Below are 12,099 nucleotides of genomic sequence, written 5' to 3'. Positions count from 1 at the left end.
ACACGGCATGCCAATGTGTGTAGCCAGACAGTGCTCGGTGCCTCTGTGTGCCCACAGTCACTGCTCCTCAGCCTTTGATTGATGTGTATGACATCTCCTACTTCATCCACAAAGCTCGTACAAAACTCTTGCCTGCACAGTTGTGATCTAGCAGAGCAACTTCCTGCGCCAGACAGGCCATGTGGATGACGAAGAACATGGGTTTATACACAGTAGTTGTAGGGACAGTGCCAAGAATGGGTGGCAATGGATTATACAGGGAACACCTGGTGACAAATTCCCTTTGCAAGCATACTAGGACTTGTCGCCCCCCAGGCGACTATACTATGGTGTCTGGCTACAATGATGGACACCACCAATTTGTTATTTTGGACCAAGTTTGAAGTCAATAGCTCTTCCATTTTCCCAGACATGGTCCTGAATGGGGGGGCATAGAGATGACATGAACCTGACCTTACTGGTGCTGCGCTGCAAACCAAACACATCCCACGGACAAAAGTAGGTTTGGTTCTAGGAAAGAAGAGACTCTTTTGTTTTGGTCTGCTGCACTAAAACAATTTTATTTTTCACTTTTCTTTAAGGTGAAAGTTATGTTTGTGGATCTATCGAACCATTTAAAAAACTGGAGTACACAAAGAATGTAAACCCCAACTGGTCTGTGAATGTGAAGACAAGTGGTAGCCCTCGCTCGGTGCAACCTCTGGCTACCCCTAAGCCGAGCACCTCGGAGAGTAGAGAGAACAAAGATTTCATAAGGCCCAAGCTTGTCACAATCATCAGGAGTGGTGTGAAGCCTCGCAAAGCCGTCCGGATTCTCCTCAACAAGAAAACAGCCCATTCATTCGAGCAAGTTCTCACTGATATAACTGACGCCATAAAACTGGATTCTGGGGTGGTGAAGCGTCTCTATACACTGGATGGAAAGCAGGTAAGATTGTTGATAGACAATTACCCAAGTCACTGTCTGGTATGCTTATGTGCTTGTCTGGCTATAGAGTTCTCACTCCCTACTGATAGAAGAACTGGGATTTATCTGGAGGTGCGATGGGGTGATGTTTGGTATAAAATTAATAAAAGTCCAGGTTGGTCAAAATGTTGATCCTTTGTTAGAATCAGAGGAGTTGTCCCATGAAGACAAGCTATGTGTAGAAATAAGTTTGCTCCAAGATTTACATATTGAGCCCCGTAAAGTAAAACTTTTATCACCATTGCTAGACATGTGCCGGGCAGTGGGAAATATGTATCATTATGTGCAAGGCTGTGGATTCGGTAAGCCAAACCTCCGACTCCTCGATTTCCCTGACTCCGACTCCACAGCACTGGTCACTACTGAGCATGTGCATAAAGTGCAGCACAGATTCATCTCCACTAAAAGCCGAGATCCTTAGATCAGGAACAGAACAGACATTTATAGGACATTTCAGAACGTTCCCAAATTCTTATGAAAACATTTACAGCACATCCTGCACTGAACTACTGAATCCAATGCATTATATATTTTAGGAGTCGGAGTCAGTCCATTTTGTACCAACTCTGACTCCACCAAAATGGACAGCGACTCTGACTTCAAAGCCCTGATTATATGTCGGTGGCCATTCAAATTATTGGCCACGTTAAGGAATGAATAGATTGGGTTCACTAGATTGGCTCGCCCTCACAGAGGGCTTCTAGAGACATAAGTCAGCTGGACCTACAGATAGCAACGGTGTAATCTGTATGGGGGCGCTAACCAACTCATGGTCGGCAGAGACGTCGATCAGGCATGTCTGATTTTGGACTGCCGATAGCATTGTTGTCTTTGAGATTAAACGCCGGCAGACATGTCAATCAGCGACTTTCTCATAGAGAACACAGGAGCACTCAGCTGAGCGAGCGCTACTGTGGATGAGTGAGGCAGCTGAGATGACTGTCGGCCGTACTATCGGCTAAAGCATAGTTTGGTCGACAGCCATGTAGTGAGTATTGCCGACTTTACAGAGGGACACTCCGTTTTGTTGATAAACTCTGGTTTTCTCACAGATTTTGGACTGATCCAATCAATCTTTATTGTTTATGTCATTGCACTTAGCCGTTTCCACACAGATATTTTGTAAGGCTACAACCAATTCCCTTTTTTAATTTCTGTTATGATCCTGCTACACTGAAACCTTTCTCTGCCCTTTAATAGTCTTACCGTTCAGTTATCTTTCCGATGCTTTTTACGCACTACAATCATAGTCTTGGGGCCGAAACGATCTCAACTTATTCTAAAACTTTAAATGGGTAAGAAGCCCGGCTCACTGGCCTGGAGCCGGGCATGGAATGCGTGCGCCCAGTGGGCCACTTTTGGTAATCATAGTGATCGGCAGACTGATTGCTATGCACAACAGGCCAGTTCACTGGCAAATGAGGAAGATTTCACACAAATCAACTGGCTAATTACACAGACCAATCAAAACTGATATTGGTGTGATTGGGCTGAAACTGGTCAGATGTATCAGTAATAGTTTGAGTAGATGATGTGGCCAGAGGTTGCTGGAGGTTTTTGGGGTAGCAAAAGCCTTAATAAATTTCATTCCAAAACACGCAGCACGGTAGCTGAGTGATTAGCTTTGTTACTGTGCAGCCCAGAGTTCAAATCCAAACAAGGACATGGGAATTGCATGTTCTCCCACAGGGCAGCGATCAGAGAAACAGCCCCTGTCTGGAAGTTTTTTAATTTTACGATGTAGATTGGAGCTGGACAAACCATATATATACCATATAACCATATATGATCTCAGCTGAGAGTTCATGTGTTCAACAGAGAGAGAAAAGTAAGCCATTGGCAGACTCCTCTTTTCACCCATGTCTTTGAAATTTCGAGTGCCCAAATTTTGTCTCATCTGGCATCACCTGTTGAGGAAGAGTCAGGAGGCCGCCATACACGTCAGATATTCGGCAGGTTCAGGCCTGTGTCACACCACAATTTTCTAACTTTTGAAAGTTTCACATTTTTATATTGCAAACAAAAAAAAACTGATCTGTTGCGAAATTGATGAAAATTGATTTATTTTTAAGCAAATGTATATGTTTTCTAACATTATTTTTTGCATCCGTTAAAACCCCCCCACATGTTTTTTAATAGACATTGGAAGGGTGTCAGGAGATCATGGGAGATCATGTGACCTGTTTTTTGGGGCTAAAAATGTGATAAAACGGGTGCAAACATTTGACAGTACATTTCATAGAATGATGGAATGTTAGAGTTGGAAGGGACCTCCAGGGTCTTCGTGTCCAACCCCCTGCTCAATGCAGGATTCAATAAACCATCTCAGACAGATGTCTGTCCAGCTCCTTTATGAAGACTTCCATTGAAGGAGAACTCACCATCTCTTGTGGCAGCCTGTTCCACTCATTGATCACCCTCACTATCAAAAAGTTTCTTCTAATATCTAATCTGTATCTTCTCCCTTTCCATTTCTCTCACCATTTGCATATGTCTTCCATAGACTTCAATGTTATAAAAACTAATCAGTCATTTCAAAGGTTGAAAAAGTGCAACAGACTGTAAAAAAACAAAACGGGTCAAAATATGTTCACAAACGTATGTCATACTGATACAATTTTCCCATTACATTCTATGTAAATACAATTGTATCTGTTTAAATACATTTTTTCACAGTGTAAATGCATACAAAAACTTAGTATAAACTGTTATATAGTTCTTCTAATTAGCTGTCACTTACCCCATGTGCAGGGCATTGCAGTAGCTTACTTATCCATGGTTACCCCCACTCATATAGTGTCAGTTAGTTAGCTGTTAATGTCTGTAACCATGGATACCTAAGCTACTGCAATGCCCTGCACATGGGGTAAGTGACATCAGAAGAACTATACTACAGTTCTAATTAGAGGAATTTGCCAATCTTATTATTATTACTGCTACTACATATTGGGACAGGATCTTTAAGACGGGAATACCCCTTTAACAACAAAATGCAAGCTCTAACGTCCTGCTGTGCCAAGTGGTTTGCGTTAATTTACTTTCGTTCACTAATTTACTCAGAATGTGTTTCTTGGCTTCCACTCCTGCTGGTAAGATGAATTTGATGATTGTACTTAAAAAAAAGTAAAAATCCTATATTTTATATATGGGAAATAATGGAGTTCCAAAAAAACAATGTTGACATTCTTGCAATACTATGAAATGGCTGCAATGGACGTCTGACTGTGATGTTATTATGGGGTCGGGGCATTATGCTTTTCAGTGGTGGCTGCAGCCACATCTCGTGCATTAGCATAAAACATGTATATTTGATGAGCTTTGTGCAGAAGTAATGATTCAGTGATTACTTATTTACATAGTATCGGAAACGAGCACAAGCCACAGTTCAGACGAGAAGCAGAATGTATACGAGAAGGTAGCGGCCTGGCAGTAGAGGCGCGAGGGGTTGGGATGATGTGATAAATCCAGAGATGTCGCCTGAGGAGCAGTAACAATCATGTCTGGATAATGGGGTTTCCCATGTTATATCAGTTTATGTAAGAGGTATGGTGGAGATTCCCTGGAATTCCATGATAATGGCCTTCCCTTAGGATAGACCATAAGGGTGTGTGCACACGCTGCGGTTTTGGCCCTGCGCATCCGCAGCAGTTTTTGCTGCGGTGTAAAGTACCATTATTTTCAATGGAAAACAAAAACCGCAGGGCACACAGTGCAGATTTTTCCGCGCGGATTTACTGCGGTTTCAAAACCGCAGCATGTCACTTCTTTGTGCGGAATCCGCAGCGGTTTTACACCTACTCCATTGTACAGGTGTCAAACTGCAAGACAAAACCGCAGGCTAATCCGCAGATAAACCGCAGGTCTTTTTACCTGCGTATCTACCTGCAGATTTTGCAAAGTCTGCGCGGAAAAATCCGCAGCAGAATCCGCAGCGTGTGCACACACCCTAAATGTTTGATGTGGGGGCTCAACGGTAATGCAGAAGGCATTTGCAAAGTTATGATTTTTTTGCAGTATGCAATTAGGTCCAGAAATATTTGGACAGTGCCGGAATCTTTGTGATTTCAGCTCTGCAGTTCACTATTTTTTATTTAAAATTAAACAACTGAGAAGTGGAGACTTTCAGGGTATATTTGCACACGTTGCGGATTACGCTGCAGATTTTTCCACCCGGATTTGGCTAAATCCGCAGGTCGAATGACCTGCGTTTTACCTGCGGATTTACTGCAGATTTTGTGTGGATTTCCCCTGCGTTTTGACACCTGCGAATTCCTATAATGGAGCAGGTGTGAAAACGCTGCAGAATCCGCACAAAGAATTGACATGCTGCGGATATAAATCCGCAGAAAATCCGCAGCATGTGCACAGCGTTTTTCATTTGTCATAGACTTTAGTGGTACTGTACACCGCAGAAGAATCTGCTGCCGATCTGCAGGGCCAAATCCGCTGCGAGTCCGCAGCAGAATCCGCAACGTGTGCACACACCCTCAGGTTTAATCAAAGGGGTTGAACGAAAATATCCTGCAAAACGTTTAAGAATTGCCATCACCTACATCTTCCGCACAGTGTCCTCCATCGCTCTCCTGCGCATGCGCACTTCTCTCTGCCGTGATGAGGGCAGAGCAAAGTATTGTAGTGCGCATGTGCCGGCGCTCTTTGGCCTTTCCCCGTGCATGCTCACTAGAGTACATTGTTCTTTCCTCGGCTGGGCGCAGAGAAGTGCGCCTGCCCAAGAGCGCGATGGGGGACACTGTGCGGATGATGTAGGCATGTCATCCACATGAAGGAGGAAGGCGATTGCTAGAAGAGAGGAGGCGCCAGATCAAGACCAGAGACACCAATGGAACCGGACCTCACAGTAGGTAAGTATAATAAAAGCTGTATTCTGTACCTTGCAGAGCAGTATGGCAACATACAGACAATATTTTAAAATGCTGTATACAAGGGCTTACAGGTGCTGACCGTACTTTATATGGGGAAAACCTGGTGATAGGATCCCTTTAACTTGATGTGTAATGCATGGTTTTCGCAGATAGTACTCGCACCTGTCATAGACTATGGGGCCATTGACATGTCCGTGACTTTTTTTGTCGACTGAGCAGAGAAACGTCTGATTTTCAACTCAGGTTCGGATCAAAATCTGCGATGCAAGTCTATGGGTCCATGAATAAAAACAGACTGCACTCAGATGACATCCAAGCACAGACCGATTTTCATGGACTGTCACATAGGAGAAGCTAAAGAAACTTTTTTCTTTACGTATGAGAAAAAACAGATGACTTTTGGATCAAACTCTGACCAAATAATCGGTACGATTTTCTTCTACATGAGATAAAACTGATGCCTGAATGAGGCCCAACTCTAGGGGACTATTCATCAAGGCCGGCGTGCAAAATATAATGAATCGTGCCTTAGCGTCAGCACACCATCAACACACTGACGCTGACAGTGCTACAGAACATATTGACCAGATGTAGATCCTTATTGTAAGTAGGCCGTTGTATTGCCAACTGTTCAGCAATAAAGGTTCAGATACAGCTTTAAAGAAGGCTACTACTTGGATATAACACAAATTTATTATACAATGATTAATTTACATAATAAAACAGCAAATTAATGGAATGGCAGATATAACATTACCCTGTCTTGTTAATTTCATGTGAATCATACAATTATTATGAATTATAGTACATAGAGAAATAAGCATCCATACTATACATTACCAAGCATTGTAACATCACTTCTCCACTGGAGGGACCACAGTGTCAGCGAGAAGGAAATACTCTGGTCTTGTCATCACAGAAACCATGCACCCACGATACCTTCTGGAAATGTCCCTCCCTCACTGAACCGGGTCCACCTTTTTATACACAACACTCCCACATTACAACTGTGCAGTATGTTTAGTCTGCATCAGAATCTTGAATCTGCACAAGACTTCAAGGTCTGTTTGTTATAGCCTCTTAGTGTGTTTGCATCAACCAGAGATTTGTTTGCCATTAGTATGTCTCTTAACAATAGCACAATACATCAGGGTTGTTTTGCTACTGATTATAACCCAGGCTCTGTTTGCCTCTGGTCAACTGTTCAAAGTTCAACATATGTTGCTTATTACAAAGTTAACTCTTCATGCTCATAGCATAACGCTCTAAGATGGTAACATATGGGCAGCATGACTTCCATAATCACCTATTCTGAAAACTGGATACCTATCATAACCCAGGCACACACGCATACATGTCTCATGGGTATCACAATCGGTCCTCGATTATTGATGTCATGCATGACCATTGCTACATGAGACCATAACATTTTGGTCTCTCTTGTCTTCGAGAATCATACTATTACCGAGCACAAGACTTCCTTGTTCAAGCAGCATAAATATTCATTATCTATACAGTTGTTATTCCTATTGTAATACACCACATAGAATTAGTTGGAAAGCTCCTTCCCATCAACCACCCCCCCAATTGGCAGGGTATAGTAAAGAGAAAGTATTCAGTCAAAGCAAATATCACTTGTGTGCAAATCAGGATAAGGAATCATTGAAACACAGAGCTTCAAAGACCACAGAACAATTCCTTGTCTCACGGTATTGACACAGAGCAAACGCTTTGTGTCTCAGTATCGAAGTTCAGCATTAATGATATTACACCATAGTATATTGCAATATAGTGTTTAGATTCAAACAACCATATTTCATATTTGCCATACTTTCCACCGTTGGTCTAATGACCACATTATATCAAAGCATATAAACAATATACTACAATATGTAGGCTATAAGATATTCATATTTTTATTAGCACCATAGCCGTATATACGGTAACTACATCCATATTGTAATACCAAATGAGGCATAGAATGTTATTAGTGATGAGCGAGCGTGCTCTGGTAAGGTGTTATCCGATCCTGCTCGGATGCCAACCTAGTATCTTCAGTGTGCTTGAAAAATATGTCCCGAAACTTGAAGCCGCTTGAACTCACACATATTTTTTGAGCACGCCGAAGTCACTCGGTTAGCACCTGAGCATGCCCGTATAACACCTTATCAGAGCCCATAGTTACTGTCGATGTACAGCAAGTTCCGGTCCCGTCAGGCCCATGGACACTGCTTGCCCTGAGCTCCTTTCATGGAGGCTTGTGGCTCATTCATAGACTAGAATGCTTTTTTCAGCTCTCCATTAGCGGGAGATTAGCCGATTAATAAGAATAATAAAGAGGATGAAAGCATAAACAGCCCAGTGTCTGCTCCTAATGTGATTACATGTTCCTGATCAGCGACACAACGCCTGTCACAAAGGAAGACAATCCGTAAGACATCAGATTTGTATTTTATCATGGAGACACTGTACACTGTCGGCGCTGTGCGGTTACTGGAAACTCCATGTTGTCTGTTCCGTCTTAGAGAAAGGCAAACGGAATAAACAGAGTGGCCTCATTGATTATCACGGGGTCCATTTGTCCATTTTTTCTTCCTGCAAATTTTTTTTCTATTTCTGGTCTAAAAAAAAAAAAATGGGAACCCAGACGGACCTCATTGTAATCAATAGGGCCCCCCTGCTTGCGTTTGGTAACTGGGGCTAGAGATCACTTTTTGCGTTTCTCTGTTCTTAAGACGAACATGTGAACAGAGCCTTAGGGTATGTGCACGCTTAAAAAATTCAGCCTCTAGATGTGCAAAGCTGTAGAGACAGACCCCAAAAGTCTTGCAGAAGTAATTGCAGTGAAAGGTGGTCCTACAAAGTATTGACTCAGGGGGGCTGAATAGAAATGCACATCACAATTTTTCAGATTTATTATTATTATTATTATTATTATTATTTATTGTTATAGCGCCATTTATTCCATGGCGCTTTACATGTGAGGGGGGTATACATAAAAACAAGTACAATAATCTTAAACAATACAAGTCATAACTGGTACAGGAGGAGAGAGGACCCTGCCCGCGAGGGCTCACAATCTTCAAGGGATGGGATTAGATTTATATATTTTTTAAAACACGTGTCTTTTCCTTTTCACTTCACAAATACCTTCTACTTCGTTTTGGTATGTTGCATAAAATCCCCAAAAAATACATTTATGTTTGTGGGTGTAATGTGAAAAACAAAGTTCACAGGGTATGAGTACTTTTTTCAAAACACTATAGTATCAATTTTTTCAGATCAAAGTTCCGTAAAAGAACTATGAAATAAAAACACAAAATCTTTTTTTTTTTTTACAAGGTTCTGAGGTTTCTTAACCACTAAAATATAAACCAAAAATCTTATAAGTTTGCTATTGTCATAATCGTACTGACATGGTGAATCATATTGCCAGGTCATTTTAAAAATAAAGCTAAAATCATGGCAGAATTGCAATTATTTTTCACCGTTTCATCCCAATTGGAATTTTTTTTTTTTACCATTTCTCATTGAGTGATGTCATTCAAAGATAGTCTTGCATATGACTACATCAAACTAAAAAAAGAAGAGGAAGGACAAATAATTAAAGAGCAATGATAAAAAAAAAATCGCTAGGACTTGAAAGGGCTAAAAAAAAAAAAAAAGAAAGCTGAACTGTGATTGGTTTCCGTGGACAGCAAACACAGTTTTTGTTTTAGACAAGTTTGATAAATTTGCCCCATTTATATAACCACAACATGATGATGTTTATAGAAATCACCATTATACTCCGATAAATTATATCCAGACCAGTGATGAGCAAATGTGCTGGGAAAAGGTGTTATCTGAGCATGCTCAGGTGCTAACCAAGTATCTTCAGCGTGCTCAAATACTATGTTTGAAACGCCGCAGCTACATGTCTTGTGGCTGTTTGACAGCCGCAACACATGCAGGGATTATCTAACAAACAAAATAATCCATGCATGTGTTGCAGCTGTCGAACAGCCACAAGACATGCAGCCACGGGGATTCGAACATGGTATTCAAGCCAAGCACACCGAAAACACTCGGTTAGCACCCGAGCATGCTGAGATAACACCTTATCCGAGCATGTTCGCACAGCACTAATCCAGACCCATAAGATTAAAAGGTGAAGCATTGACCAAGCTTTGCCATAGACCGAAATATAGGTAGCATAATTATATGTGCTACAATACAGAGGTTTAAAGCACAATTTTGAGCAAACCTGACACATGGAAGTAATAAACTGGAATATACAGCTCTGGCAAAAATTAAGAAACCACTGCAAAATTTTCAATTTGTCTGATTTTTCTCTTTAGGGCAGTCTCACACATCCAGATAATTCCAGTACCGGAATAACCGGTACCGGAGCTATCTGTGTCCATGTGGACACGTGGTACCTCCGTGTGGCAACCATGTGCTGCACGTGTGTCGCATCAGGACCACACGGACAGCGCCGGTAAGAAGGGGCTACAGTAAGCGCTGTTCCCGGCAGCTGGTGCTGACCGCGGCTGTGATTCTTCTCTCCTGCTCTGCCGGCAGGAGAGAAGAATGAATGAAAACCTGACGTGGGGTCCCCCTCATTTTATGAACCAACCAGATGAAACTTACAGCAGGGGGCTGCATCCCTCAGCTGTCAGCTACAGCCAGGTTGGTTGTGAAGAATAGCGGGGTCCCCACACTGTTTTTTTTAAATTATTTAAATAAATAATTTAAAAAAACGACGTGGGTCCCCCCTATTTTTGACAACCAACCTGACTAAAGCCGACAGCTGAGGGCTGATATTCTCAGGCTTGTAAGGGGCCATTGATTTTGGCCCCCCCAGCCTAAAAACAGCAGCCCCCAGCTGCCCGGAAAAGGGCGCATCTATTAGATGCGCCTATTCTGGAGCTTTGTCTGGTTCTTCCCACTTGCCCTGTAGCGGTGGCAAGTGGGGTAATAAAGGGGTTAATGCCACCTTTCTATTATAAGGTGACATTAAGCCCAGATTATCAATGGAGAGGTGTCCTACAGTAAATAAAGGGTTAAATAAACACACTCACACAATAAGAATAAATTATTTTAATGAAAGAATACAACACACAGATTTTTATAATCTTTATTACACTGCTAATTCCTTTGCGAAGACATCGATCTTCTGAAAAAAAGTTGAAAATAATAAACCAACAATATACATTATCAAAAAAGAAGAAAACGCGGACAGCACCGCTGTTACCATATGACTTCTAGTGGTGTGTGGTATCTGGAGCACTCAATTCTGGCAGCTGCGGGTGCTGGTTTTGAGATCCACAACGTAGAATATTTCCAAGGAGAAAGGAAGACCGCACTCCTGAAGCTGATGAAATATCGCTGGATTTATTAGTACATGTTATACATGTCGGCCGGGGAATGATAACAGGAGGGGAGAAAACAGCTGACAATGGCCGTTTTGCGCTACCAAAGCGCTTCAACGTTGAAGCGCTTTGGTAGCGCGAAACGGCCGTTGTCAGCTGTTTTCCCCCTCCTGTTATCACTCCCCCGGCCGACATGTATAACATGTACTAATAAACCCAGCGATATTTCATCAGCTTCAGGAGTGCGGTCTTCCTTTCTCCTTGGAAATATTCAACAATATACATTACCTGTCCGGTGCTCAGTCACATCCCACGTCATAAATCCATCTCGGGGGTTAATACATTTACAGTCGGAGCGCTGCTAACACAGCCGCTCCTGACTGTAACTGACTGGGGAATGAATGGGGCAGAGCCAGACTCGGTGATGAGCAGTGACGTCACCGCTAGTTACTGAGCATGCGCCGGCTGCTCCCATTCATTCCCCAGTCATTTAAAGTCGGCATCGGCTGTGTTTAGCAGCACCCCAACTGCCATTTAAAATTCCTTTTGTAGGTCACTTGATGTCATCCTGCGGTTGCTGAGTGACATTCGAATAAGATGCCGGTCTGTAGCTCTGTTGTCCCCAATGTCTGCTGCTTGACCTTGTTGTAATCGATTGCCGTCTTAGAAATTTTAAGGATGGAGGCAACATGACGCTCACTGTATCCCTCTGCTAGTAAAGCCAGAATTGAGCCCTTCTTTTCCTCACTCAAGACTTTTCTTTTCAACTCCTTTGGCATGGTTAAAGGTTATTTTTTCATTCCTATTACTTTTGGGATATTAGTAGCACTTGTTTTGCCAAACAGCTTGTCCTTTTTCAAAAGGATTGTGACACCACAGCAGGGTTTTTTATACT

At 42.3% G+C, this 12,099-nt stretch overlaps 1 protein-coding gene across 4 annotated transcripts in view; it reads left to right on the top strand.

Annotated features, from left to right (window-relative positions):
- The window catches only part of DCLK1 (doublecortin like kinase 1), a 575,482-nt gene that overhangs the window by 110,773 nt on the left and 452,610 nt on the right, over positions 1–12,099 (top strand). For all 4 annotated transcript variants that reach the window (XM_073583217.1, XM_073583216.1, XM_073583218.1 and 1 more), the window contains exon 3: positions 582–928. In XM_073583217.1, coding sequence (XP_073439318.1) covers positions 582–928 — 347 coding nt within the window. The remainder of the gene's footprint in view (positions 1–581; positions 929–12,099) is intronic.

Source organism: Dendrobates tinctorius, unplaced genomic scaffold (genome assembly GCF_039654945.1).
Source record: "Dendrobates tinctorius isolate UK_male_01 unplaced genomic scaffold, ASM3965494v1 ptg000075l, whole genome shotgun sequence".
NCBI classification, from domain to species: Eukaryota; Metazoa; Chordata; class Amphibia; order Anura; family Dendrobatidae; genus Dendrobates; species Dendrobates tinctorius.
The sequence above is the reverse complement of the archived record's forward strand: the minus strand, read 5'-3'. Positions and strand labels throughout refer to the sequence as shown.